At 45.4% G+C, this 27,929-nt stretch overlaps 1 protein-coding gene across 39 annotated transcripts in view; it reads right to left on the bottom strand.

Moving 5' to 3' along the window:
* The window catches only part of CACNA1C (calcium voltage-gated channel subunit alpha1 C), a 746,601-nt gene that overhangs the window by 625,648 nt on the left and 93,024 nt on the right, over nt 1-27,929 (bottom strand). For 8 of the 39 annotated variants that reach the window (XM_025461663.3, XM_025461653.3, XM_025461654.3 and 5 more), the window contains exon 1: nt 27,006-27,503. The exons of 21 other annotated variants lie outside the window; for them this stretch is intronic. In XM_025461663.3, the coding sequence (XP_025317448.3) occupies nt 27,006-27,054 (49 nt within the window). In that variant the 5' untranslated portion in view covers nt 27,055-27,503. Of the gene's footprint in view, nt 1-23,402; nt 23,534-27,005; nt 27,506-27,929 lie in introns of those variants that run through there. 10 more of the 39 variants (XM_025461661.3, XM_025461652.3, XM_025461650.3 and 7 more) reach the window with 3 other exon arrangements.

The raw sequence follows: 27,929 nt of genomic DNA, 5'->3' as shown, positions 1-27,929 counted from the left end.
GAATATTTCTCTTTTTTGTTCTGAATAGGGAAATATTTTAAATAACAGTTCATTATTTCTCTGAAAAATAGCAAGACCTTAAATGCATTAAATTCTGATCTTTGCACCCACCCCATCTATCACTTATTAGAACCTTATTATTGTTTAATGTTTAAAACCACCTTATTTTCGAATCATCCTAAATCTTAGTCTTCTTTCAAAAAAAGAAGCAGCAGCAGAAGGAAACAATGCTTCTTTACTAAACATGTGGCTTGGTAGTTCTTTCTGCAGAGATCACTTTAGAGGTGCATGTCGTCAGTCTCTGTCTGTATGAACGATGCCTTTCCATCCGAAGTCTTGACTGAAAATCTAGCTTTGCACAGAACTCTAGCTTGAGAGTCACTGAGCACTCTGAAGATATTATTTCATTGTCTCTCAGCCTCTGTTGTAGCTTGATGAGGACTGCTGTTTGTAGATAATTTGTCTTTTCTCCTTGCTTGCTTTGAAGATTTTCTCATTTTCTTTGACCTTCCAGCAGTTTTCTCTATTGAGTGTCTAGATGTAGATGTATTTTTAATTACCCTACTCAATACTCAGCATGCTACAATGTAAAAATCAATATTTCTCTTAAATTTTGGAATTTCTTGGCATTTTCTTCTAAAACAATGTCTTCTCACCTTTCTTTCCATTGTCTCCTAGAACACCATCGAAGTATATATTGAACCTTTCATCCTGTCCTCCAGTTCTTTCATTGCTCCTCCATGGATTCAGTACTTTCTCAGTGCTGAAGCCTGGGCAGTGTCCCATCGCAGATTTTACTTTCTGCTAGGCCTGACCTGATGTCACATCCATTCATTAAAGACCTTTATTTAAGTATACTGAGCCCTGTTTTCAAAACTTCTCTTTTTTCATAGAGCACTATTCTTTTCTTAGACTTTCTATTTCTTCTTTGATCTCTTTGTTTAAACAAATGTATTTCATCATCTCCTGGAATCATCCTGTTACTTTCATTCTTGGAACACTAACTTTGCTGCTTATTGAGTCTGGCTGGCTCTAACTCATGGACGTTTCTTTTGTTACGAGGTTCATGTCTCCTATTGTGAGTTCCTCTTCAGGTGGGATTATTTATTTTACAAAAGTGTTAGGGGTCCTGAGATGTAGAAGTGTGCTTCCAAGTTGTTTGTATTTATTGTTGAAGGGCTCTCATGGGTATCAATTATCCTAGATCTAGGATTTGTTTGTTTGTTTTTTATTGTGGCAAAAGACACACACATAACATTTACCATCGTAAGCATTTTTAGGTGAATGGTATGGTGGTTAACGACATGCACTGCTGTTCAGCAGATCTCTAGAACTTTCTCATCTTGTAGAACCAAAGTTCCATACCCAATGAACAACAATTCCTCTCAGCCCCTGGACACCACCATTCTGCTTTCTTTCTGTTTCTGAGAGTTTGATTAATTTCACTTAGCATAATGTCCTTAAGGTTCATCCATGTTGTGATATATGGCAGGATTTTCTACTTTTTTAAGGCCATCATAACAAATCACATCAGCCCAGGAGGCTAAGACACATATTTACTCACAGTTCCGGAAGCTGAAGTCCAAGATCAAGGTGTTAGCCTGATTGGCTTCTGGTGAAAGCTCACTTCCCCTCTTCCTGGCTTATAGATGAACACCTTCTCACTGTGTCCTCATGTGGCAGAAAGAGAGAACAAGCTCTCTACTGTCTTTTCTCATAAGGGCACTAATTCTCTCATGGGGGCTCCACTCTCCTGACCTCATCTAAACCAAACTGTCTCCCAAAGGGCCCATCTCCACTTACTTGAGGGCTTCAATATATGAATTTGGGTGGAGGACACAATTTAGTACATAGCAGTATGTATATACTATATTTTCTTAATCCATTCATCTAACAAAGTCCAAAGTCCAAGATATCATTTTTTATAACTTTTTTTATCCTAAAGTTCCTATAATGGGCAAGGAGCATAAATGCAGACCCCCTACATATGAGTGGTATAGGCAGACAGTCCCTCTTTCTCACAGGTGGTACAGTAAGCCCCAGGATAGATGGTAAGCCTCCTTGCTATTTACTCCAGGACAGTAAACAGAAGTTTGCTCATCTCTCTTAAAAAGCTCTTGAAGGTTCTGGGTTCTATCCAAGGGCTCCATTCCAGCCCCCTGAAACCTTGCATGCCTGACCCAGACCCTCATCTTCTACTCCCACAGCCTATACTCTTATCCAGATCCAAACTTCTGTGGGTCACCATGCCTTAGCTATTTTGAACCTATTCTTTCTTTTGTAGAGTTAAAATATGTGTATCTATGACACAGGACTGTTTTCGGACTTAAGTCACACAATTCACATGAAGCTCCTATATAAGGCTTGGCATACACCAGATATTCAATGAATCATTGCTACTTTTATTTCCAAACCCCAATTCAGCCCAGTCCAGCCAAAATCACTCCTCTTCCTCTTAAAAATGTCATAAAAACTTAAAAGCTATAACATTATCTACCTTGGACTGCCCACACAATACCTCCCCTTTCTTATGAAAAAGACAGGAGAAGAAAACATGAAATACAAGACATGTTAACAATCAGCTACAAAGTCTGAACCCCAATATCATTTCTGTATATGAGATAGCTCCAATATAAAACACTTGCTAATGTATGGATTCAAACAAAATGCATGGAACTCTCACCAACCTAACACACACACACACACACACACACACACACACACAGTTATTAGTTTTATCTAAATCAAATTGATCATAAAGATAAACATCTTAAATGTCCATTCATCCCTCAAGCAGGAAACATGTTCATATTGTATTAAACACTGGTCAGCCTGTTGCTAAACATTGAATTCCAGCTAGTTCACAACACAATAGTTTATCCTAGCTTAGAATCTGTTCCAGATCATGATAGTCTGTCTTGCCTTAGTCAGTACTTCTGTCCCTTTTGTTGGATTCCATGAGTGGTTGGTCCATGATTTCCCTTGCAGTGGAAAGTACCATAAAGCAAAACCCCAGGTCCTTCCAACGTGGTAGCTGCATGTTCTGAGAGCGGGAGGTTTCCTGGGCCCTTCTCATAGGCAGCCCACATAAGAAGTCCCATTATATAAAGCAAGAGCTCATTTTAACTGAGTCATCTTACAGAAATCAACAACAGTCCCAATACCAGCATGTTTGACTTCAGAATAAATGGGAATCAAACTTGAAAGAAAAGAAAAGCCAGGGGCAAATAATTTCATGACTGCAAAATATATAGTGCTAAAGAGGTAAACTCTTGCTCTTTCCTACCCCTTGGAAAACTGCTCTAATAAATGAAAATATATTGGAAAGAGAGAAGAGGAGAGGAGAAGAGAAAGGACGTGAGGGGATGGGATGGAAGGGAAGGGAAAGAAGAGGGAGGGAGGGAAAGAAGGAGGGAGAAAATAAGTGTGGTTTACCCCCAAAAGCAGCAGACTCCATGCAAACCATGTGTGCATATTCCTTTATTGCCTGTGTCCTCTTGGAATGTATTCAAAGCAAAGACATTAAGCATGTGTAATATCCAGAAGTGAAAACAGCCCCTCTTGACATAGCTCTGCAGGTTTCTGCCCTAAATGAGATAGTGAATCAGAAGGTTACACCTGCGGCTGGGTTGGGAAGAGAAATAAAAGCGTTCCACAATGTGTGAGCGTGTTGGGCAAAGACTGAGTCTAAGACAAGCCTGTGCAATGAGATTTTTTCCAGTCAGGAAAGGCAGAGCCAGGCTACGCTTGTTTCACCGCAGTGCAGACAGTGACAATTCCAAACTGATAAAGAGAGACCCTAAAATAGGCCCTCTATATCAGGCTGCCCTGCATCCCTGGGAAAGAGCCATTGTGTCAACTGGATGTCAACCCAAGCATTTTCTTACTGACCCACCTCCCTGACTTTCATCTCTAAACATGCAGATAAACAAATACGACAGTCTCTAGAGATTATTTCTAAATATACCAACCCCTGTTCCATACCCAAATGGATTCCCTGCCTTAGTGCTCCACAGGCAGAGGCAGACTCTCCAGCCTGAGCCCTGGCACACCCGCTCCTAGGAGAAACCTGGCACTCAGGGCACAAACCGAGATTCTTGCACCTTGGTTCTTGCTACCCTAAATCTGAGGTTTGGACAAGGCCATTATGCTGACACCACTTCTGAGACAAGGCACATTCTTAACTCAAATTTTCCTCCTGCTAGGGGAAGTCTGAGGAGACCCACAGGCTTGTTCTGCCAGCATATAGGCTGCTATGTAAGCTACCAAGAAAAAGCTTAAGGGCCCAGCAATAAACTCTCCAAATGAGAAAAGAAACAAGATAATCATGGCAGGACTTTTTAAGAACCAGGGCTCAGAAAAGAGGTGAGCCAGATTCAAATTCTAGCTCCACCCCTTACCAGCTGTGCAACCGTAGGCAAATTACTTATGCTCTTTGAACTTCAGTTTTCTTTGCTGTGAAACTGGGATAACAGGAGTTCCTACCTCATAAATGGGAAGTGAGGATTAACTGAGATTGTGATGCACGCAGCAAAGTGCCACTGGAAGCCATGAGCAAGGGCGGAGGGAGTCGGCCTGCACCCACTGAGTGCAAACACTCCAGGAGGAAGGTTCTGATAAACAATAGCTTATTATTCTTCAGAAGGGCCTCCTTGCAATCATCAAAGTCCCTGGTTGCAGAAACAATCCAAACGGAGGCCTGGGCTAGGGAAAGTGGGGGTGAGAAGATGTTGGCTGTCATGACGCTAAACTGTTTATAACTGAAGGAATGCATTAAGACACTCACGCTCAGAGAGCTGATTTATGTTAAGTAAATGGCCCCACATCTTTTGGATGTCTCCACTTGAGCTCTCTCTGCTGCCTGGCCATTTAAATGCATGGCTTGATCCGGGTTCCCATTTGGGTGTTGGCAGGTTGAAAGGCACTTCCAAAGCCAACAAGCTCTAAAAAGCCAAATAAGGCCACACTCAGACCACTCTAGGTGGACCACAGGGAGGCCCCCCGAGGATGCCAGAAGATGGTGAGGGGTGACTCAGACAGCATCAGCTGACAACTACACAGTACAAATGATTGTGGGTTATTTTCACTTCCAAACAAAATTTTCCATCCTATAAACCCCAAAGTATTTTACCAAAGCAGTGGGATCTAGTTCATCAGCCTGCTGCTACTGACAGGACAACCTCTTCAAGCAGGGAATAGATACTATTTTGAGCCACTGCCCTAGCACACAGCCTCCTGGCCCTGAAAGAGTGTATCAACAATAATCAACTGGGTAGAAATCTTCTGGAGACCCCGGAGGGAGGGGAGGTGTCACAGAAATTTTATGGTACAAACAGAGGGAGCAAGAGATCAAGGCTCAACTGCTCGTGACCACCTTTGGCAAGCCAGATAATCTCTGATCTATGCACTAAAAACAAATCTGTCACAGGGATCAAGTGAGAATAAAATAAGATACTATGCCTGAGATGCTTTGAAAAATATTTAGTGTAAAAAAAAAAATATTTAGAAAGACAGTATAATAAAACTATAAAGTACTATCTAGTGACTCCTCCAGGAAAGTTAAATCAGAAATTAGAAGCTCTCACATTTAATTCACCTTTCAAATTTTGTCTATGATTTACCAACCTACCTGATTAAAAAATGTAACACAGAGTTTATAAAAATGGGAAAGTTTCTTCTTTTTTTTATTTGTTATGCCAAACACATATTTCAGCTGATTCTTTTGTCATCATTGAACTGGCTATTTGTTTGACAGAAGTGACTGAATCAGCTGGCTATTAAAATACAACCTATGCATCTGTCCATCTCTACCAGGAATAGTCTAAATAGTAGGTGTGCTACATGCCTTACCTGCATTCTTAAGGCTGTGGCAGACAACACTTATCGACTGCTACACTCTCTCCCCCCAACCTGGGTAACAGACTCCCCTTCAACACAAGGAAGTTCAGACAGCCACAAACAGTCCTGAATGGGCACAAAACCTGAAACCTATTTGTCGTCTTAGCTACATCTTTTACCAGGCTCGGTAAAATCATCTACAGAATGATTTTCATCTTCCTAATTCCTCCTGAACTTAATTTGCTAATGTCTAAAAAGAGACAAGATCTTTCATTTCACAATTAGACAAAAGGCTGGACAGGCTAATACTTCAGAAAGGATATAAAAAGTTGATTTAAATTTATAGAAAAATATAAACAGTGGATTCCAGCATCCCTCTGAGCAGGTCCTCGTGGCCCTGTTCCTTCTGGAGCAGCTCCTAAGTGCATCACTGAAGAAACCATCCTCCTCCCACCCTCTGGATGAGGCTAGCCTCAGGGGACATCAGAGCTCACCCAAGACACACCCACGACCACCAGGATGCACAAGGACAGTGCTGCACGACTCTGTCAGGTATCTGAGCCCTTTTTTCTATGAGCATGTTTTGACAGAGGGAAGAAAAGGCAAAAGCTAAGAGCCCAGGATCCCTTAAAGTGATGTGAAGAAGTTCCGCAGCAAGGGAAAGAGCACAGAAAGGGGAGATGACAACCAGAGATAAACCTCCATGACACAGAGATAGCAACTAAACCCCATAAAAATCATCTTTCATACTATGTTTGACCCCTTTATACCAGAAGTTGCTCAACTCCTGGACTAGGCTTTTGCTTTGTTTTGTTTTAATTTATCCCTAATGGGATTATGGTATCAGTGCGTACACTGTAAAAAATCTGAGCAAGACTTCCAGAGTCTAGAGGATTTACTCACTTACCAAAAAAGATGGTTATAACAATGGACCACGTTGCCACCTCTGAGAAATTCTAATGCATTTCAGCCAGTGGCTCCCTTGTCAGCTCCAAGAGGGCAGATGCCCATCTGTTTTATTTCTCAATATGTCGAGCACTGTGTCTATCCAGTATCTGCTAGACATTTCATACATGGCTGTCAAAATTGGTTACACTTGTTTATGCCCTCTGCCAAGTGGCTATTACAGTGCCAAACTCAGAGCAAGCTCTCACTTAACGTTAATTGGCTGATTGATGATTGATGATTGATAGTCTGACCTGTCTTTGATTCCCTAAGTAAAGAAAGCAGAATGAGTTAGCTTGATATATCTGGTATGTACCTAATATACCTAACAGATACCTAATGTACCAAATATGTATTTTAATGTGTGCCTAATATATACCGCTTATACTTTATGATATTAAAAAGGAGAAATAATGGGCTGACATCCAGAAAGTTTAAAATACTCTACCTGAAAAAGTCCCAAAGGATAGGCCAGAAATCATTAGGTGCCATAAATATTAAAGGAGGCAAACTATTAAATTTCATCATGTCACATTGGTTTCTGACAGTTTCGCTTATAAATACAGTTTTACTAAAGGACCAGCTCAGGGAGAATGATTTAACAAACCAGGCAGAGGTATATTTATAATAATCTCTCCCTCGTAAATGGGTCAAAACTTTCCAAGCATGTCTACATCCATGATTTCATTTGCCCTCACATCTTTGTGACGGAAGTAGAATTATTATTAGTGGTCTATAAAACATGGATGCAAATTCTCAGTTCTGGTAATAAGGCAGGCTGAGCTTAACCTGAATGCGCTGTTTCTACAATGCAGAGATATAGTGAGCAATGTTGGCTGACACTAAGCAAGGGGATTCCTTGGTCCCAGGAAGGAAGAAAGAACTTAAAGCTGAGTAACAAGCCTAGGCACTTACAGCTCAGATGGCCCTGGAGGATGTGGGCCAGAGCTGGGGCTTTAACATTACATGGCAGGAGACACAGCTAGGGGACCCCACAAAGCCAAGAGTGGAAACCAAGGCCTTGACCAATAGCCAAGAACCTGGAAAAACTGTTCCCCAGTAAAAAAAGACCCAGTCTAAAATCTCTGCCCCTTTCCCAAGGAAGAGATAAGGAGATGACGACTGACACTTTTCCTGTTGCCTCAAGAATCCTCCAAGAGAACTGGAGCAGTTATGTAGACAGGGTAAGGAGAAAGGGCGACAATGGGAAGCAGCCTGCAACTCCAAATTTTGATTAAATACAATAGCCTTTACTGGGCTGAGTTGATGACAGTATAAGATGACTGGATTCAAGCTACTCTCTGGGAGATACCATACCACCCACATCAGGGAACTGTGTGATATAAAGAACCCCACAGGGACCATCAAAGAACCCACAGAAATGCCGCCCTAAGAAAGAGGCAGTGTTGAGATGACTATCATAGCAGAGAACATAATGGCCAGCCAATGTCAGGCAAGAAACAGTACAAAGAAGAGAGATTCTAGCCCTCCATCCCCTAAGTCCCTCTCCTCTGCCCTAATCCTAGCAACTCAGAAGTAGGGGAGAAGTGGAAGAACTAGAAGAAGAAGGAAAAAATTAGGTCATGCCACTCGTCTCCATACAAATCTGAAAGCCATGGGTAGGGCCTGAAGTAGTCTATGGACTTTAATAGTTGCAACATGAGTCTTAATTATTGAAATAAGACTATTCTAATAACTGAATGTGAGTGGAAAGCAAAGAGAGACCTTAGAGAATGTGAAAGAACAGGGAAGGGAGACCCAACTGAGAGAGTCTGAATGCAGCAATGGCAGAAAAATTAAAATGTTTCCTGTTTGTATGAGTCAGTTCATTACACATACATATTCCACTTATCTCTGACTGAGATTCTGGGTCTGACCATTTTTTTCTCACGATAATTAAAGCAACAGTATGCTGTGGACACTTCAAGTCAAGAAGCAAATATCAAAAATGTTTCTGGACCACTGAAACCATCAAGATTACCTACTGGAGGCAAATGCAAAATGGCACTATTGCAACACCTCCATAACTCAGAGTGCTTAGAACCTTATAGGAAAAAAAATCACAAAGAAGACAGACTCACACTCAAAATGTATATGCCATGAAAGGAAATGATCCACCACCAGTGAAAGTCAGTGGATAAAAGAAACGGGATAACCATTCCCTAAGGGCTGAAATAAATAAAACAATTTTAAATAGACTATAAACATTTCATATTTATAAACTATATATAATATTTATAGTATTCACATATTTTTAAATTACTAACAATCTAAACTATGGAATAGAAACCAAAGGGGGAAAATACACTATGAAAAAAGCCAAAACATTTGAGAAAGAACAAAATAGAACTTTTAGAAATAAATAACCATGAAAAATAAAAATGCATTTAAAGGTTAAGCAGGGGCAACTGGGTGGCTCAGCCAGTTAAACATCCTACTCTTGATTTCAGCTCAGGTCATGATCTTGGAATCCTGGAATCAAGTCCCACATTGGGATCCACGCTCAGTGTGGAGTCCGCTTGAGGATTCTCTCCATCTGCCCCTCCCCTCTCTCTCTCTCTCTCTCTCTCAAATCAATAAATAAATCTTTAAAAAAAAATAAAGGTAAGAAAGAGATGAAGAAAAAACTGGTAAACTGGAAGACAGAGCTGAAGAAAATATCCAGAATGTAACAAAGAGGGATAATGAAATATAAGATATGAAAGTGCATTTAAGAGAAAATGTACAATGGTAAAGATCAATATATATTTTAAAATAGAGTTCCAGAAGAATAAATAGAAAGAACAGGAGAGAGGCAATATCTGAAAATGACTGAAAATTTTCCAGACTGGAGAACAACATGAGTTTGTAAACTGAAGCATCTCACCAAGTCTCTAGCAAGACTTTTTAAAAATTCTGTATTAACATTGTAAAACTGCATTAACACTAAAGTCAGAGTATCTTTTTAAAAGTCAGAAGTGTGATTCAGGCCTACAGCAGACTTTTCATCAGCAACAATAGAGCCCAGAAGAAAATGGAATAACTTCAAATTGCTGAAGGAATAGAACTGCTAACATAAAACTTTTACCTGACATTATTCATGAGTGAACCAAAAGAAATAAAGACAATGTCAAACAAAGACTGAAGAGGTTTGAAATCTACCACCATAGACCACTGCTGAAAGAACTACAAAACATGTGCTTCCATACCAAGGGAAGAAACCCAAAAAGAAGGAAAGATGAAACAGAACTCCCTCACAAAGACTTCCTCAGCAGCAGATTCTTTGTCACATCCACAGCATGTTAGATACAGCATCCCCAATTCAAGATCTCTCTCTCAAGGTCAGGGAAATACAAGACATCCCCATGCCTTTAAAGCCCAAAGCCTTTTCTCTTTGGTACTATTATTGAGGTCACAGAGCAGGGTTGTCTTATATTCTTCCTTCAACACCCCAATACATTCTTAGAGAAAACTTGGCTCAGAAATATTCTTTAAGCATTTGAGCCTACACTACAATTTCCCCGTGTACCGGACAGTATGTAAACAACTAGATGAAAAAAGTTTTCTCCTGCTGTACTTCAATTAATCCCTATGAAATATTCAATAATTGTCATTTATAAATGGATTCTTTTTAAAAAAAAGATTTTATTTATTTATTTGAGAAAGAGAGAGAAAGCACAAGTGGGTGGAGGGACAAAGAGAGAGAAAGAGAGGCAATTTCAAGCAGACTCTCCACTGAGCAGGGAGCCTGATGCAGGACTTGATCCCAGGACCCAGAGATCATGACCTGAGCCAAAGGCAAACGCCTAACTGACTGAGCCACCCAGGTGCCCCAAGAGTAAATGGATTCTTAATGGAGAGAGGGGGTCTTGGTGTTAGCAGATGCAGATCCTCAGACATAGGGAAGTTAAAGGATTCAACCAAGTTCTGAAGCAAAAGGTTGAACTCCATCTAAATAAGGGGTCTCTGTGCCCAGATACACCTGTACCTTGTGAAAACATGGTGTCTTTCAGAGGTTTCAAATGAAGAGACACTGCTCTCTCCTCCCCTCTGCCTCTTGTCCCTCACACACATATGGGCATACACACATACACACACCACAGGGAGATCCTTGGGGCATTTAGCCCCCAAATGTTAGAGGAACATTTCCCTAACAGTGTTGGGCCTGAAAAACACAAGTTAGATGACCTTTATTGCCATTTTATCCTCTCTTCCAAAAAGACCACAACCTAATTGTAACTCCTCCAGAGGCACTGACATGTGCCTGTCCCTGGTCCAAGTGTGCATAAACGTGACCTTACAAGGTGCTATCTATGGATGTCTCAACAAAGAGCTGTGCCTACCTCTCAGGGACACCAGGCCTATTCCATTTCTTCATCCAACTCAAGAACATTTTTATAGTCATTTTCTGATTCAGGACCTTCTCTTCTCCTTCATTCTATTTTTTAGCCAAGTCAAACTCTAAGGAAATGTCTTAGGACCAGTTGTCTAGAAAGTGTAACAGGCATTGAGAAAACCTGTCCATCCAGACTCAGCCCATGCTGGTACCATCAGAGGAAAAGGGTGGCTTCCAAGTTTCCATGAAGTGGAAAAAGGGAAAACCCCAAAGTCTTGCCACCCAGATCCAGCAAGAGATCAAGGTGGAGTCAATGTTACTTTGAGGTTCTCCAGAACAAGGCCAAACTCAGCAAATAGGTTTCCCTTATGAGGACAGACTGGGTAAAACAGTAGCCACAGGATCCATCATACCAATTCCCAGAGGTTTCTGGGCAGGCCAACAGACAAAGTGCCCCTTCCTTAGCTAAAAAGGGTAGAAAAAAATGTGCTTCCCAGTAAAGGCTTCACCCCTATCCCTGGGACTACCCCTACACTATGGTCAAGTCTAATAGAAGAGGTGGGGATGGGTGCAGGGAACTGGAGGAAAAAGGCAGACCTTGGAACCACTGGACTGTACATACATTTCACCATGGTGATCAGTGCAGAGAACTCGGGTGGAAGTGCAGGGGCCTAGCTTCCCCTACTCAACTCACCAGGGCTTTGCTGCCACTACACCTCCCACTGCCCCTGGGCAAGTCTTTCCAGTCCACAGATGGTCCCTGCACGCATGACAAGGACTGGGATAGAGCGTGGAGATGCCTCCTGATCATTAACCCTTTCTTGGACCAAGCACTATCCAGCAGAGCATACTTCCATGGCATTCAAGGGGTGTTACTGTTCTTGGCACCAAAAACTTACATCCTTTCATTAAACATTCAGGATATCATATTTTTCTTGATTGCAGGGAAATCTAGGCATTGCAAACCTCAAATGGGATCCAACCTGAGACTTTCCAGTGGTTTGTAACATTTTTGTTGTGAGGTTATGAGAGGGAGGAGATAAAGAAAAAATCATAAAATGTTCTGTTCTCAGGAATTTGATATACTGATATAATGACATAAAATCATAGAGCTTAACACTTTGCAAAGGCTAACCGGTTCTCCAGAAAACCAATACCATAGGCTGGGAAGCTTGTTTGGTGTGGATAGGGTGCATGAGAAGACAGGCATGGGAGCAACATGCAGGCAGGTCATTCTCTATGTAACCACTCTTAGGCTGACACTTCTCATCTGGATTATCCAGAACACTCCTATCCACTGTTCAGCCATGACTGAGGCCAGTAGTGCAAGTTCCTTGTCCATGATGTCCAAGACGGTTTGTGACAACTGGATGTTTGATGTGCACTTCTATACCAGTCCTGATGTGACCTGCTTCCTTCCATCCTTGTCTTGAACACGACCTCAGGTCTCTGGAACATGGGCTCTTTACTTGGGTGTCAGTACCCAGAAGGTTCGCAAGAAGCCAAATTATGAGAGCTTTAGCAAATTTTGTTTCCATGCACCTATCCTTACACACACACACACACACACCACATGCACGCACATACACACACTCACACACACAGGCATGCATACACATGCGCACACACACGTACATCCTAGTCCACCACCCTCTACCTACCCTTTTAAGGCTGCCATCATCCACACCACCCAGGCTTGCCATCTTCTTCCTATTCTTATGTTCCCCCAAGGAAAGTCCACCTGCTCCTCTGTACATCCACTCAGCACTCATGGCCAACCAACTATTCTGACGAATAGTCTACGTGAACAGAGGCAAGCTAGAGGATTCAGACTCACAAATCCTACTAAAAGTATGTGTCCTAGGATGTCCATGCCACCTCAATTGTCTTAGGCAACTGCCTCCATTCTCCTACACCAGCTCTAGCTTCACTTATCTTTGCCCCTTGACCTACTTAGTGCCATCTCATTTTGGCAAACTCAATTCTGGGGAACCTTTCTCTAGAACTGCTGATCACTGCTGGCCCCTAACTCATGTTTTCTGACCTCAACCAGGCTCCTTCTGAAACTTAGAAACCCTTACTGATATCTTTGGGATGTCTCATAGTATATTCTACTAACTGTTACCTCTTTGTGTCTTCAAGCTCCGACTATACTACAACTGCCCTCATCTGTCTCAGGATCCAGCATTGCCATCCCTCAGACCCATAATATCTCCTTTTTCAGCACCCACCACCACCACTCTATATTTTCTCATCCTCTTCTTACTGTTGGTCTATTTCTGAAGACAGAATTGTACCTACTGGGCTGGGGTTAAACCTCCTGTTCCTGTCCCTTGACCCCACTGCCTTCTTCCAGATCCACTTCATCAACAGCCCCCCACTTCCATGTCCAGTCTCTCATGTGCCAACAAATTCATCTCTTCTTTCTCCTTCACAGTTAAAAATCTTGAAAGAGTGATCCACACGTGCCTCCCGTCACACCTGCCATGCCTCAGCACTGAGCAATCTCACTGACTGCACACTGATCACTCTGAGCCCACTCACAAAGTCCATTGCTGACATCCCAATCCTCAAATCTAGTAGAGTTTTCTCAGGTCCCATTCTCCCTACCCACTTCTCTACTCAATAGTGATAGTGATGGCCTTCTTGCCCTCCATGGCCCCATGTAGTAAGGCTCTCCTTCTACCTTCCTGACCATTCTGGCTCTGTGTGCTCCATTCCATCCCCTTCTTGACCTTTGAATGTAAGGCCTCTACCTTCAGCCCCTTCATCATTTTCTTCTCTCTGTTCCTTCTCCCTAACAATGCCATCCATTTCCACAGCTTCAAATATCACCTCTAAATGAATTCTAATTCCACACATATGCTGGGTATCTTCCATTTACCCTCTACCCTCCCCACCTAGACTACAGCAAAGAGTTCCCTTGGCCTCTGGCTTTTGTTAAGAAAGGCCCTTCCTTCCCTCTCATGCCTGGACTACGGTCTCAGAACTGTCCCCCTACCTGCAGTCCTAGCACCCCTACCTCATCCTTTACCCCACTGCCTGCCTAGGCTTCTGGAAGAGCAACTATGACCACACTATTCCTCACTCAAACACTATAAATAGCCCTCTACTGCCTACCAAAGCTCTTCAGCCTAACACAAAGGATTTCTATATGTTATCCCTCTCCTGCCATCCCAACCTTCTCTCACTGCTCCCCATATATAATCTAAGCTCTAATCCAATTCAACTCACTCTTCCTTTAAAATCCAATGCATATGCCTTTCAACATATTATTGACTATACCATTCTTTCTCTTGGGAATGTATACCCCTCCTCTCTACCCCATTTATGTCCACCCTTCAATATTCAATATTCATCTTTGTATATGCTTTCTCCACTTATTCCATCTAACTGTGTCACCCTCCTTCTTTAAGCGTTTCACCTTCACCTCCCTGTAACAACAAACATATTCTGCCTTTTATTATACTTGTATCTGTGAATGGGGTGTGTATCTTACATCTCTTACTCTATATATTCCCTAAAGGAAGGGATCGCTGAGAGCCTGTAACCTTGAAGATCTCCTTTAATCTAGAGATCCTATGAGCAAATTCCCTTACAGATAACAGATGCTCAAAACTTTTTGTGAATGATCAACATCCCAATTCTGGAAGGGGAAAAAACAACTTAAAATTATTTTCATCACAATTGGCATGAGCTACCCATTTCAGGGACATTTCACAGTCAACTTATCTTAGGAAAAGGCTTCTTATCTCCTAATCTTTCAGACAGTTGGGCATAGGTCAAAATTTTTGACTATTAAATAATTGAAAAACAGAGTCAGAAGATCCTATCCACTGCAGACCAAATATGAGATATGAGTCACTGCGATCCCCTTGGATTGGAGCTTGGAACCCCAGGATGACCTGGCCACCCAGACATGACAGCAGAGGTTTTGACCTTGGAGAAGCACCATGCAACATTTTAGTTCTGGAGTGGCCACAATACACCTGTAAGCAGGTCCAGGAGGCAATGTGAAGGCAGAGCCTACAAGGGAAGAATGTGCTCACAGTGGGATTAAACTAAGTGTATTGTTCTCAAAGCAACCTGCATTTCTGTCTTAGCATACTGAGCTCTGCTAATCTTAGAAACACACACACAAACACACACACACACACACACACACACACACACATTTATGGCTAGGTTGAACCCACCAATCAGAGAGCTTGAAATGGGACAAAAAGATGCACAGGCTCAAAGCCTAACATACTAAAAAAACTAAAACTGATGAGTTTTTTTTCCTTCCCTAACCAGCCAAGTTGTTCAAATTCTCTGAGACCATTTTTCCTCATCTGAAAAACTGGGATAATAACACTTGTCCCATGACTTCAATGGATTTTTTTTGAAGAATGGCTGAAATAGTAGACATGAAAATGACTTAAAAGTGTTTTAAACAATCAAAATGTAAGGTAACTTTATCACTTTTAGGTAAAACAATTACCAAAAAAAAAAAAAAAAAAAAAGTCCTCCCAAGATTAGAAAGAAGCGTCCTGATCATTAATTGGTCCATTAATCCCCAGCACAGACCCATCAACTGTTAAAAATGTCCCCTTGTTTATCCACTCCCTTCTCTCTTACTCTCCTCCTCCTTTCCTGATTCTCTCCCCTACTTCTTTTCCATTGTACTTTTTTCCTCCCTTGCCTAGACTTCAAATGGTGTGAAGAGTAGGCAACAGCCCTGGAACATGCTTTTTCCCCCAGGCAACTCCAAAGCTGGGAGACAGAGACCCTATCAGCCAAGCCACACTGCCCTTCTACCAGGACAGATGCACAACAGCCATGGAGGAGGACGCAGCCCAACCACACAGTAGGGGGAAGCCTCCTCTCCCAGGGTCCTCACAGTTGTCAGACTGGATCCCGCTCCACAGGCGTGGGTGCCCCTGGACTAGACAGACAGGCAGACGGAGAGAAGGAGACAAACAGACTAAATAGCTTCGTCTTGCCAAACACCCATTTCTTGTCAAGTCACAAAGCCAGTCAGCATGGAGGTAAATGCTGAAATGGATCTAGAAAACTTCATTATTTTTTTGGAATGGAGGCAGCATCAAAAGACAGCTGCTAGATTGCTAAACACCTAATTAGAGTCAAATTTCTGATAGAGGCACTGGGAGCCCAGAGAAACTACTAGATTCTCATTACTGACATAATGGAACTTCCTAATACTATATTCTCCGCTGCACAAGATTCAAACTGGGGAGCTGCACAAGGAAACAGTTTCTCATAGCTAAAAAGTCATAATTCGTACCCAGCAATTTTACTTCTAGGTATATGTCCAGAAGAACTGAAGACGAGGATTCAAGCAGATATATGTATGCCAACGTCCACTGGAGTAATCACGAGAGCCAGAGTATATTCACAACCCAAGTGTCCGTCAACTGATGAATCAATAAACAAAATATGGTATATACTTACAATGGAATTATTCAGTTGTGAAAAGGAAGGAAGTTCTGACACCCACTACCACATGGATGAACCTTGAAAACACACACAGTGAAATAAGCCAGGCACAAGAGGCCAAATATTGCATGATTGCATGTCTACGAAATATCTACAACAGGCAAATTCACAGAGAGGAAAGTATATCAGATGTTAGCAGAGGCTGGGGAGAGAGGGAGAGGGGAATTATTGCTTAGTGACTACAGAGTTTCTGTCTGGAATGATGAAAAAGTTTTAGAAATAGGTAGTGGCTGAGGTTGAACCACACTGTAAATTAATGCCATGGAACTGTAATACTTCAGAATGGTTAAAGTACAAATTTTGTTACATATACTTTACCACCATAAAGAACAATTTGTAAAGGTCATCATTCACATCTTCTTCAAGTGTCAATAAATGTGACTTGTAGACTTAGCTTTACTGAGAAAGTTAAAAGAAATAAATCTTAAAACCATTCTTTCTGTAACTGAAAGTGCTTACTCTCACCTCCAAATGACACCCAAGTCCCTAACTAATCTCGTGCTTCCTTTTAACTGAATCATTTATCATACAGATTGTCACGACATACCTAGCTCCAAAATGCATGAGATGTGCTGCCAACAGCTAGACTACACAGATGAGCTCCAATTATAGAATTATTATTGCTCACAATAATGCATGAAAAATCCATACAGACAGAAAGTAAATTCATGATAGCCAGGGGCTGAAGGGAGGGGAAAATGGAGAATGATTGTCAATGGGTGGGGGTTTCTTTTTGGAAGTGATGAAATGTGCAGGAATTAGACAGTGGTAACGATTGTGCAACTGTAAAAATACTGAAAACCACTGAATTGCATACTTTAAAGGATGAATTTCATGGCATGTGGATTATACCTCCACAAAGAAGTTATTTAAAAATCAATCAATCATGAAGTCCAAGCAACTCAGCTGGCAAGGATGGTCCCTTGAACTCATCAGAATCTTGAGAATATAAACTGTCTATTTTCCAGGAGGGAATTCCTAAGAAAACATTCTAAGAATGGGTGGTGAAGTGAGGCCACTCCAAGGAGTGGTCATCTCAAAGCCAAGATCTCCAGGTCTTCCTTTAAGGTCTACAGAGGGATCTGAAGAACCAGAGAGGGCCCAGTTAGAAACCATGAGCACAAACGAATAGCTAGAGACTGGGACTATGAGGAGTGGCATGCAGAATGACCACATAGCAGTCACCAAAGAACAAGTGTCCACCTGTTTATCTACTACACGTAACCAGCTTTTCCCCAAAATGGATGGATAGTGAGTTCTTCTTCTTTTCCCCATGTGGAGAAAGAAAGAACAAACGCTTTGAAAGTCTAATAGACTGGATGTAATTCCCAACTCCAATACTGTCTGGGTGATCTTGGCCACAATCCTTGGTCCTCAGTTTCCTCATCTGAAAAGTATCCAAACTTGACTCATGGACTGATACAAGGACAAATGATACTAAGTGGATGAAGCCCCAAGAACATTGCTGGAGAGATACTAGGCATTCATTAAGCAGTAGTGCTCACTCCTGCCCCATTCCAAAAATATAAAAAGGAAGAAGTTATACTTCAATATAGCTTTTTTTTTTTTAATAAAAATGAAAGCATGGATGGCTCCACAGATCACAGGACCTGAGGCTGGTGGGGAGAGAGGGCCAAAGTGCAAACTTACATGTACATTTTCCAGCACACTTTTTAATGATGAGATTATTTTTGCTTTAGGAAACTAAAAGCTAATCTGGCACTTAAAATGTGAAATTAAAACCCTTTCCTGTTGTGGTAAGTGTCTCAATGCTGTATGGAACTGTTCCCCCTCTCTTTATCTACAAACCTCCAGCACTTTTACTATATTAAAAAAAAAAAAAAAAAAAAAAGATCTTTTTTTTCCCCCTAAAGCCAAGGTTTATATTTGAAGCAAAGTTAAAAAAAAAAAAAAAATGAAGCAAAGTTTTACTTTCCCAGCAGTCTAATTCATGCCAGAAAGCAAGGAGAAGTTTGTTTGCCCAGGTGGTGTCCTTTCTGTTCTTAGTGGTCCTATTTCCAGATATTTGGACCATGAGAGGACTTCTGAACAGTTTGGCTTTGGACCTCAGGCTGAAGGCAAGGAGCCTCATGCCATGGGTGGGAGAAGATGACAGCTGCTGGGCCTAAGGAAGTCCTGAGTCCCTGGGTCCTGATCCTCTAGTTGGAAACAGCAGTCCGGATGATCCCACAGTCCTAGCATCCTACTAGCCTCACACTGGTCAACAATTATAAAGAATACCAAAATACTAGGCCTATCTTGACCAGTTTTTCACTTCCTTGATTATTCTGGTATCAGCCAGACCACCTCAGACTCTGTTTCTTTTTGTTTTATATTTTTATCCTTGAAATTCTGAATAGTGTCACCATCCAACAGCACCTACAAAGTTGTCTGAAATGCTCTGAAAGTTGTTTAACGCCACAGCTTTTTCAAACCCTAGTGGTCTGCCTTCTGATGAGGATGATTGATACATCCTCTGGATCTCTGGATACACAGAGATTTATACTCATTCTGCCATATGGGGCCTCGCAGCTGCCCTGTGAAGCTGACCAGCTAAGGATTCTTATCTCCATTTTATAGACAAAAAAAAAAAATGTAAGACTTGATTCCTTCAAAACTCTCAAAGAAAAAGATCGAGTCAAAGAATGTGACCTCAGTCATTTTTCTAGCTGTAGACTTATTTACTTTTATTTATTTTTCTTACTTTGGCAAACTAACATCTTTAAAAGGTTTCAGCCCAACGTGGATTATTCTGGAAGGACACAAACAATATAAGTGACTGAACATGACAGAATGGTCACAAAGTAAACACGGCTTAATTGAGTAATCAAGACAACGTTTCTACCCACAGGCTATCTGGGAAGAACATTCATTTACTGTCTGGGTTTTGGTGTGGTTCTCTAAAGACAGGACACAAGATTATCTTTTTTTTTTTTTTTTTTTTTTTAGCTAGGTTCAAGTGGGCAATACCGAGTGTTGCCACGTGTATTAAAAGAATCCCCACCCTGGCAAATTGGCAGTGTGACTATTTCATCAGATTATCACCACACTCCAGGATCTCAAAAGCCACATCTCTAAGGGTGAGTCTAGCCCATGCCTCTGTCTTAGAGCTAGAAACCAAGTCAGCCTCAAAGGCCTTCCAGTTTTCCGTATATAAGAGCATCCATCAAACAAGGCAGCCAACAAGCACGTCACGGATGACAGGAACGTCAGAGGCAGGTCCTAGGTGAACTCTTTACCCTGTGCTGGATTTTTTTTTTTTTTTTTTTTTTTTTATTTATTTAGGATAGTCACAGAGAGAGAGAGAGAGAGAGAGAGGCAGAGACACAGGCAGAGGGAGAAGCAGGCTCCATGCACCGGGAGCCTGACGTGGGACTCGATCCCGGGTCTCCAGGATCGCGCCCTGGGCCAAAGGCAGGCGCCAAACCGCTGCGCCACCCAGGGATCCCTACCCTGTGCTGGATTTAAACCCATGCTCCTTATTGAAATGTCCCCTGGGAAGAGGGACCCTGACAAGGAAGCCTGGAGAAGCCTTTGTTCTTCCAAGTCAGATGGAGTCCATGGCAGCCTGTCCTCTGGCCAGCTGGGACCTGAATGTGCCCATGGTTTCTACCCTACAGACAACGGGTGTCCCGGCCCTGGCCAACTGCCCCTACCGGCCCGACGACAGGAACTGCCCAGAGTTGGCCAAGGGGAGCGCTACAGCACAGCCTCACCCCTCACCACCCTGCCCCTGCCCTGTGGCCTCGAGCGGGACAGAAAAAAACAGCTCAGAGCTCCATCCGTGTACAGCACAGTGAGCTGAATTTCACTGCAGCTCCTCGCAGACTTGTATGAACTTTTTACTCTACTGTCTGAGAAGTTATTTTTAAACCTTTCCAGTGACAGAGACCCCACCCCACCACCACTCTACTTCCAAATCTAACATCTCGGCAATGATTTTAAGCCAGTACCAAGGCGGGATTGGAGCGAGGTAGAAGGGGGGAAGTTGAAAGGTTTAGAAAGCAGTTTTCCAGAAACACGAAGCAATGCCCTCCCACGGGGTTTAACAGATACCAAGTGTGGTCAAGAGAAGGCAGGAGCAAAAGGAGCCTGGAGACCTTGTTTTCTGTCACAGCCCTCCCTGAGTGACTGACTCTCTGGGAGACTCCATTTTCTCAACTGAAAGAGTTTGTCCTAAGGTTCCTTAAAATGCTCTCATCCTAGGGACGCCTGGGTGGCTCAGCGGTTGAGCGTCTGCCTTCAGATCAGGGTGTGATCCTGGGGTCCCGGGATCGAGTCCTGCATTAGGCTCATCCTGCTTCTCCTTCTGCCTGTGTCTCTGCCTCTCTCTGTGTGTCTCTCATGAATAAATAAATAAAATCTTTAAAAAAAAATGCTCTCATCCTAGAAAGTAAATTCCCAAAGAGACATACTTATTCTATGGCTGTTTGACATGTGCTTCAAAGTTCAGGAATCTAGAACCACCCCCACCCTCCACCCTCTTTCTGTCTCTCTCTCTCTCACACACGGTGCAGCAGGAAGACATTTTGAAGCAAACATGTCATGGAGAGCCATGGTTTGGCTTGGGAGGGAAGGAACTGAAAGGTTTTGGCTTCTTGCCAGTCAGCCCACCCTTTCCTCGTCCTCTGCTCCAAGCCAGATTTACTATCCCTCTCATCCCCTTGGTCCCTAGGGAAGTAAGGGCCTATTTTCAATCTCTGACTTTTGAGCTCCAGGCCCAAACTGTTCTCCTCAGGGCCCTTAAATCGCCACCTGAATTTAATGCAGTTCCACAAGTAGTAACTGTGTTCCCCAAATTCTCCACACAACCCACCCTGGGGCAAACACCCCCCCACCCCCACAGTCATCTGGGCCTCTTCCTGCCAGACCGGCTCCCTGATGCTCCCAGCCACTTCACAACTCTGCCTCTTTACAAGGCCCCCCGGGCTTCCACCCACACAGAGGCAGCGCCGCCGACTGCCTGGGCTAGAGCAAGACTCTTGGGGGTCCCAAGGCTCCTGGGAACCCGAGACTCCACTCTGCTTCCCTTCTTACACGAGCAGCTGCCCCCAAGGGCTCCTAAAGCACAGAGAAAGAAACAAGGGCTGCTACAGTGTTCCAGGCGTGCTCTTGAACATGCATGCACCCCATCTGGGGATTAGGGCAGCCAGACCACCTCGCCCGGAGTACCAGCCTTCGGGTTCAAACAATCGCATTCATTGCCTGACTCCCTCCACTTTGCTCCTTCGGCCACAGCTTCAGTCAAAATCGAAGGGCCTAGCTTTGAAACAGCACTGAAAATCATTCCATTTTCCCCAAGGGATCCTGTCACTTTTACTTGTTTTATACAGTATCCAATCTTGAGGTACATGTAAACAGGTGTTTACTAAATTATTTTAATAATGACAGCCATGGCTGGAAGTGTTGTTTCATTATCAGGATGCTTAGCACTCATGTTGCTAAATATTTAGCACCTGATATTTTGCAAAACAATTCCCCATGTCTTTTTTTTTTTAATTTTATTTATTTATTCATGAGAGACACAGAGAGAGAGAGAGCGAGGCAGAGACACAGGCAGAGGGAGAAGCAGGCTCCATGCAGGGAGCCCGACGTGGGACAAGATCCCGGGTCTCTGGGACCAGGCCCTGGGCTAAAGTGGCGCTAAACCACTGAGCCACTCGGGCTGCCCGTCTTTTTTTTTTTTTTTTTTTTAATCAGTCTTTCAGCTCTCCTCCATGGTGCCCAACTTTAACTGAGGGATTAGTGAGGATGCATCGGATCAGAAAACAGACTCAAGCAGTGTGATTATTTTGCTGATCTGTCTTGTTGTTAGGTCTTCCAGTGTTTCCCCCAATCTATCCACTTTCTTTAGAGTCTGCATGGGAAAATCAAATTGTCTCCTGCTTCCGAACGCTGAGCACTGATTTCAGAGTCCGGCAAGGAGGCGTGGGGACGCCACGGGTTGACCTGTCACTACCATATACCAAACAGCTGCCCCACCAGGCAAGAAGCATTGCTGAAAAGGAAGAAGACATTACAGGGCACTCATCTGCCCTTTCTCCACACGGTGGCGAGGGTTTCAGGCCTCAGAGAGTCTGCCACAACAACTGAGAAAGCCAAAGGAAGGAAGGCTAGAAAACACCAGGAGCTGCAAAACATCACTGGAAATTAGAACAAATCTCAGTTACTGCCTAACCTGGGTCCCCAGAGCTTCTCTGCCATCACCCAGCAGGAGCCCAACCAGACTCATAAACAGAAATCAGCTGTGAAGTGTACCCAGTTGTTTTTGTGTGTTTTTTTTCCCTAATAAAGTTAGGAAAATGTCTCTTGCCTTTGAGCTGGCCAGCTCTGTAACCCTATAGGTCAGGGTTTCCAAATCCCAAATTTCTGGTCACCTCATGCTCCACTGGGCTTGGGAATTACTAGCCTCTCTGGTTACTAAACCATCAAGGGTAAATCAGGGAGAAAATTAATATACGGCCATAACAAGTTCGGTTAATCGCCCAAAAGGCTCCCTCAAAGCTCAGTAGGATGCTGTCTGTGCTAGAGGTAAGCAGAAGTAGGAGGGAGAGTGTGCAAGAGTGGGAGAAATCCAGACTGTGCAAGGTCAGTGATGGGGGGATCCTCTGGTGTGTGTGGTGGCATGGGAACGTGCACTGCTCTTGGGGGTTCTTGGCTCTGGCACAGGTGAAGGCATGATCAAAGAGTCACAGCACACAGGAAATTTTCTCCAAACCCTCCCAATGTCTTTCCTCACCAAACCCAAGGGGAGGTTTTAATGTCTGCCCCTTTCCTGACTCCTAAGCCCTGGAGCGCCACCTACTGGGAGAGGCAGAAAGCACATCCACTTCAGGTCTTTCTGAGTGCGATCATTCGTTCATGGGGATCATTCGATCACCGGGACACGCATTCACAGGGTCACGTATCAGGGGCCTGGAACGAGCAGGACTAGTGCTAGAAGAGAGGATATGAGGATTAGCGGGGCCTCGAAATTCCCATTCAGGATGCTTCAGTATACGTCCAAGGTCTTATAGACATAGAAGAAGGCACTTAGGGCAGTGTTTAGTCAAAGAAAGAATTGCAGAGAGAGTTCAAGTTCAACTCTGAGAGGTGGCTGAAGGGACTAAGGGCTCACCATTTCATCTGCAAACTACTATACCTAAACATCTACTAGTAGAGAACAGTTCTCCACTTAATATGAAGTGGAAACGTCCGGTCTTAGGTGACTGCATCACCAATATTCCTCTCCTCTCCCCAAAGTGCATTAATCTTTTGTGTAATCTAAAATATATTTTCCTTATTCAGTGTGTGTGCATGTGTGTTTGTGGCGCACGCATGCACACATTTAAATACTGTTAGTGTGCTCTGTGGATATAGCAGATAATTGGTTCTTGTAATATAGTCTATTATGTAGTATTTTGATACACTGGAAAGTATCAGAGCAATATCAGGAATGATATTTGAGCCTCAATATCGCCTTTTCTCCAGTTTCCTCCCTCCAGTATCCAGAGAAAGAGAAGCTAATGTCACGCTTTCTATAACCTATACAAGCTGAGATGCAAGTGATATTGTTCTATGACCATTTGTAAAGAGAGTTAACTGTGATCATTATTATCATTACTTTATTATGATGATTACTATTCAGCTGTATTGCTAAGTAGTTAAAAGAAAAGCACAGTGTGTCTTCCACTCCCAGAACACATGTTTCTCCCCTCTGCCTTGTCTCCAGCAGATAAGGGACATTCTGATGTTTTATTTGCTAACTGGTTGACTATTAAGAAACTCATTTGCTAGCTGGAGCCTGCAATGGAAAATCAGCCGAGAAAAGTGGGAGGCTGGCAGGGTACCAGAGCAGATACGGCACTAGAGGTGAGGCGAGGCCCACATGAGCCACTCCCAGCCTGAAACCCAGGGTCAAAGGCCAGTCCTTCAGTGAACCTTCAGGCTATTCCACTGCACCCACTGGTCCCCACACCCCAACTCTCAACACACACACACACACACACACACACACACACACACACACACACGCTGAGGGGCAGGGGGTGGGGGGAAGGGCCAATGCCTTCAGTGCCTCAAATCTGTCAGGAAGAGAAGAATGTAAAGCCTCGCACTGGCAACTTTTTCGGTTCTCCACTCTTTAGTTCGGCACCATCACTGATCTGAGGTAATCACTTGGCTTCTCTTCTCTCTCTCTCCTGAAACTCTACCCCCCAATCATGTTTCATCACCCCTTCCGTTATTAAACCACAGCCACTCTTTCCTTGTAAATACTCAGGCTTTTCCAGGTCTGCCTCCCCTACCTCCATCACCCGCCATCTCTCCTCCCTGCAAAAAGCCCCGGGCAATGCCAATGACCAGGGAAAGGGGGATGGGAAATGGAGGAGGAGACAGGGATCCTGGTGCTCTTTCACCTGAGAACTGCATCCAGGAAGGGAGGCAAAATTGCTCCTGTGAATTATATAATCACTGCAGCTTCAAGGGAGAGAACTGGAATTCAGGTTGCCATAGTGTTTGTTGGCATGTTGCTGGAAAGGCAGAGCTCCTGGCCACCGCTCACCCGCTCCTGTCCCTCCATCTTTCTCACAAACCTCTCCAGGGTCAGTGCTCCTACTTTTAATATCTGCTCCCTGATAGGTGTGGGGTGGGGGGAGGGGGTTCCTGGGGACAAAGGGGCAAAAGAAAGGAAGGAGGTGAAGAGGGAACCTAGTAAACTACTGAAGATTATCGTTATGTGAATAATAATTCCTACCACCGTATACTGCCATTGTTAGTGACAACAAGGACAACAAATACTACTGAGCTCTCCTCTCTGAGGCTGCTCACACTGAGTTGAGAACCTGGAGGGGAGACATCCATCCCCACTCTTCACAAATATCACCCTTTCCTTTGTGTCTCTCATCCTCAACTCCTACTGCATCCACTGCTCCATCTGCTAGGAAGGGGTCAGGGGAACAAGTGAGGGATGGGTCATGGCATAGAGAAAGTCTGGGACCGAAGCTGTCCTTACGGCAAAGCCCTGGCTCACCCTAGAACCCGTGGCCCTTGACAAAATTCTTTCACCGGGAGGTCAGAATCCCCCCCACTGCCGCTCCAGCTGGAAAGCAGAGGGATGGCTAGCCCCCAGATCAGTGTCACGATGGACAGAGACCAGGCAGGTGGCTCTCAAGGACAGGGGCTCTGTGCCCAAATGTTGGAGGAGGGGGGCACGAGGAGGAGGCTGGGAAGAAGAAACACAGAGGCAAGCCTTCCACCAGGCTGGGGTCCTCAGGGAACCACTTCAAGTACCCCAGGAAGTAACAGGACCAATAGCCACAGGTATTCAGGAGGAAGCAGTGGAAAGGAAGAGTGTAAACAGGCAGATTTGGGAAACTGGGAGAGAAAAAGAGAAGGCTACACCCAAAAAAGACCGAGAAAGCCTTGGAGACAAGACAGAGATGAAGCTGGAGGCTGCCGCGCTCCAGCCAGGCCATCCCTCCACACTCCATCATAACCTGCGCTGCTGAGCGAGGCCCGAACATAATAACTTGTTAATATGGGGGGGGGGGGGGGGGAGAAAGTTTCCAAGAAGTGGGGAGTTACCTGAAAGCCTTTCCCCCTCACTGGGGGGAGCTGGTGACACTTGATGCCAAGGCTGGAGACGCTGGGAAAACACTGGGCAATAGTGTGGAGCCTCGTGAGCTCGGCACACCCTTTCATTATTTCCTTAGACCATGAAAAAGCAGAGCCCACACGCCGCCCGCATCCTCGGGGCTTACATCCTCAGGTGCTAGCCCACATGCGGGTGCCAACACGCGCGGCGTGGGTGCGCTCGGGGTCAGCGGCGGGAGAGAGGCGGGTGGGGGTGAGCCGAGGGACACAGAGGGGCCCGGGGAGGAGAGAGGTGCGCAGACTCCCCTCCGCATCCCGGAGCGCGCCGCGGGGCCGGGGGAAGGGGCAGGGGCGCCGGCAGCCAGCGGGACGCCCGAGGCCGAGCGGGTGGGGTGCGCGCGCGCTGCCAGCCGCGCCCCGCGCGAGGCGAGGGACCCCCGCCCCGGGGACTCGGCGCCGCCGCGCCCTCCCCCGCCCCGCGGCCCCGCGCCGCCGGCCGGGCGGCCGGGCTTTCCAGGCGACGGCGAGAAAGCGAGGCACGGCAGACACTTGGGGAACTTTTCCCCCTCGCCTGGAGATTCATAGGAAACACATGCTCTGGAGGAGCCGGGCACGGCGGGGGAGGGGCGGGATTTTTCCGCTGGGGCTGGCGGGCGGCTCCGGCCCGGGTCCCCCGCGCTCCCGCCGCCCCGCGCCCCCCGCGGACGCAGCCCCGGGCCACTCCGCAGGGACCGGCCCGGGGGCCGCGGGCGAGGGCGGGCGAGGGCGGGCGAGGGCGGGCGAGGGCGGGCGGACCCGGCGGGAGCCCCGGCGGGGCGGCGGGGTCCAGCCTTACCTTGGTGGTTTTCCTCCGGAATGTACATCCTCGTGTTCTCATTGACCATTGAACAAAAATTGGTTTGAAAGGAGAAGCGGCCACGAAGAGGAAGAAATGGCAAAACACCCCCAAGCGGGTCTGGATTAATCCCTCCTCCGAGGTCGGCGGCTTTCGTGCAAAATTCGAGGAAGCCGTGGATCTGCAGTGTTTCTTCTTCCCTTTGGCGATTACCTGATTCCCATTATCGCATCGAACACCGAAAACTGCTCCTCTCCACTAGTGCCTCCTTTTGTGAAATTGTAATGCATCCTCGGTACATCCGGGCCCCTTCCAAGAATTTAGCACCGCACCTCTGGCGGCTACACCATTTGACAAAATAAATGGAGAGAGGCAGAGCGAGGAGAGGCGGGAAGGGGGGGAGTGGGGCAGCGGGGTCTGCCCGGGCCAGCGGGGCCGGCTCGTCTCGTCTCGGCCCGCCCGCGGCGCGCGCTCCCCCGGCCCCGGCAGCTCCCTCCCGCCGGGCAGGTCCAGCGGGTCCCGAGGGCGAGCCGGCAGGAAGAGGCGCCGCCGCCGCTCCGGGCCGCGCCGAGCGCCGTTCTGGCAGGGAGCTGCTTCTGCAGAGGCGGGGAGAGGGAGACACCGGGCGCGCGAGAGAGCGCCGCGCTCCCCGCCGCCCAGCCCAGCCCAGCCCCGCCGCGCCGCGCCCGCGCCCGCGCCCTCCCCTGCCCGCGCCCGCCCGGCGCGCTGGAGGCAGACGCGCTGAACGCTTCCAGATGTGGCGGCGGCGGCGGCGCGCGGGAGCGGGGAGCGGGGAGCCGGGAGCCGGGAGCCGGGAGCCGGGAGCCCGGAGCCGGGAGCCCGGAGCCCGGAGCCCGGAGCCCGGAGCCGGGGAGCAGGGGAGCCAGGGGCCGGGCGCACGGCACGGGGCGCACAGCGCCGACG

Source organism: Canis lupus, chromosome 27 (assembly GCF_003254725.2).
Source record: "Canis lupus dingo isolate Sandy chromosome 27, ASM325472v2, whole genome shotgun sequence".
Classification (NCBI taxonomy): domain Eukaryota; kingdom Metazoa; phylum Chordata; class Mammalia; order Carnivora; family Canidae; genus Canis; species Canis lupus.
The sequence above is the reverse complement of the archived record's forward strand: the minus strand, read 5'-3'. Positions and strand labels throughout refer to the sequence as shown.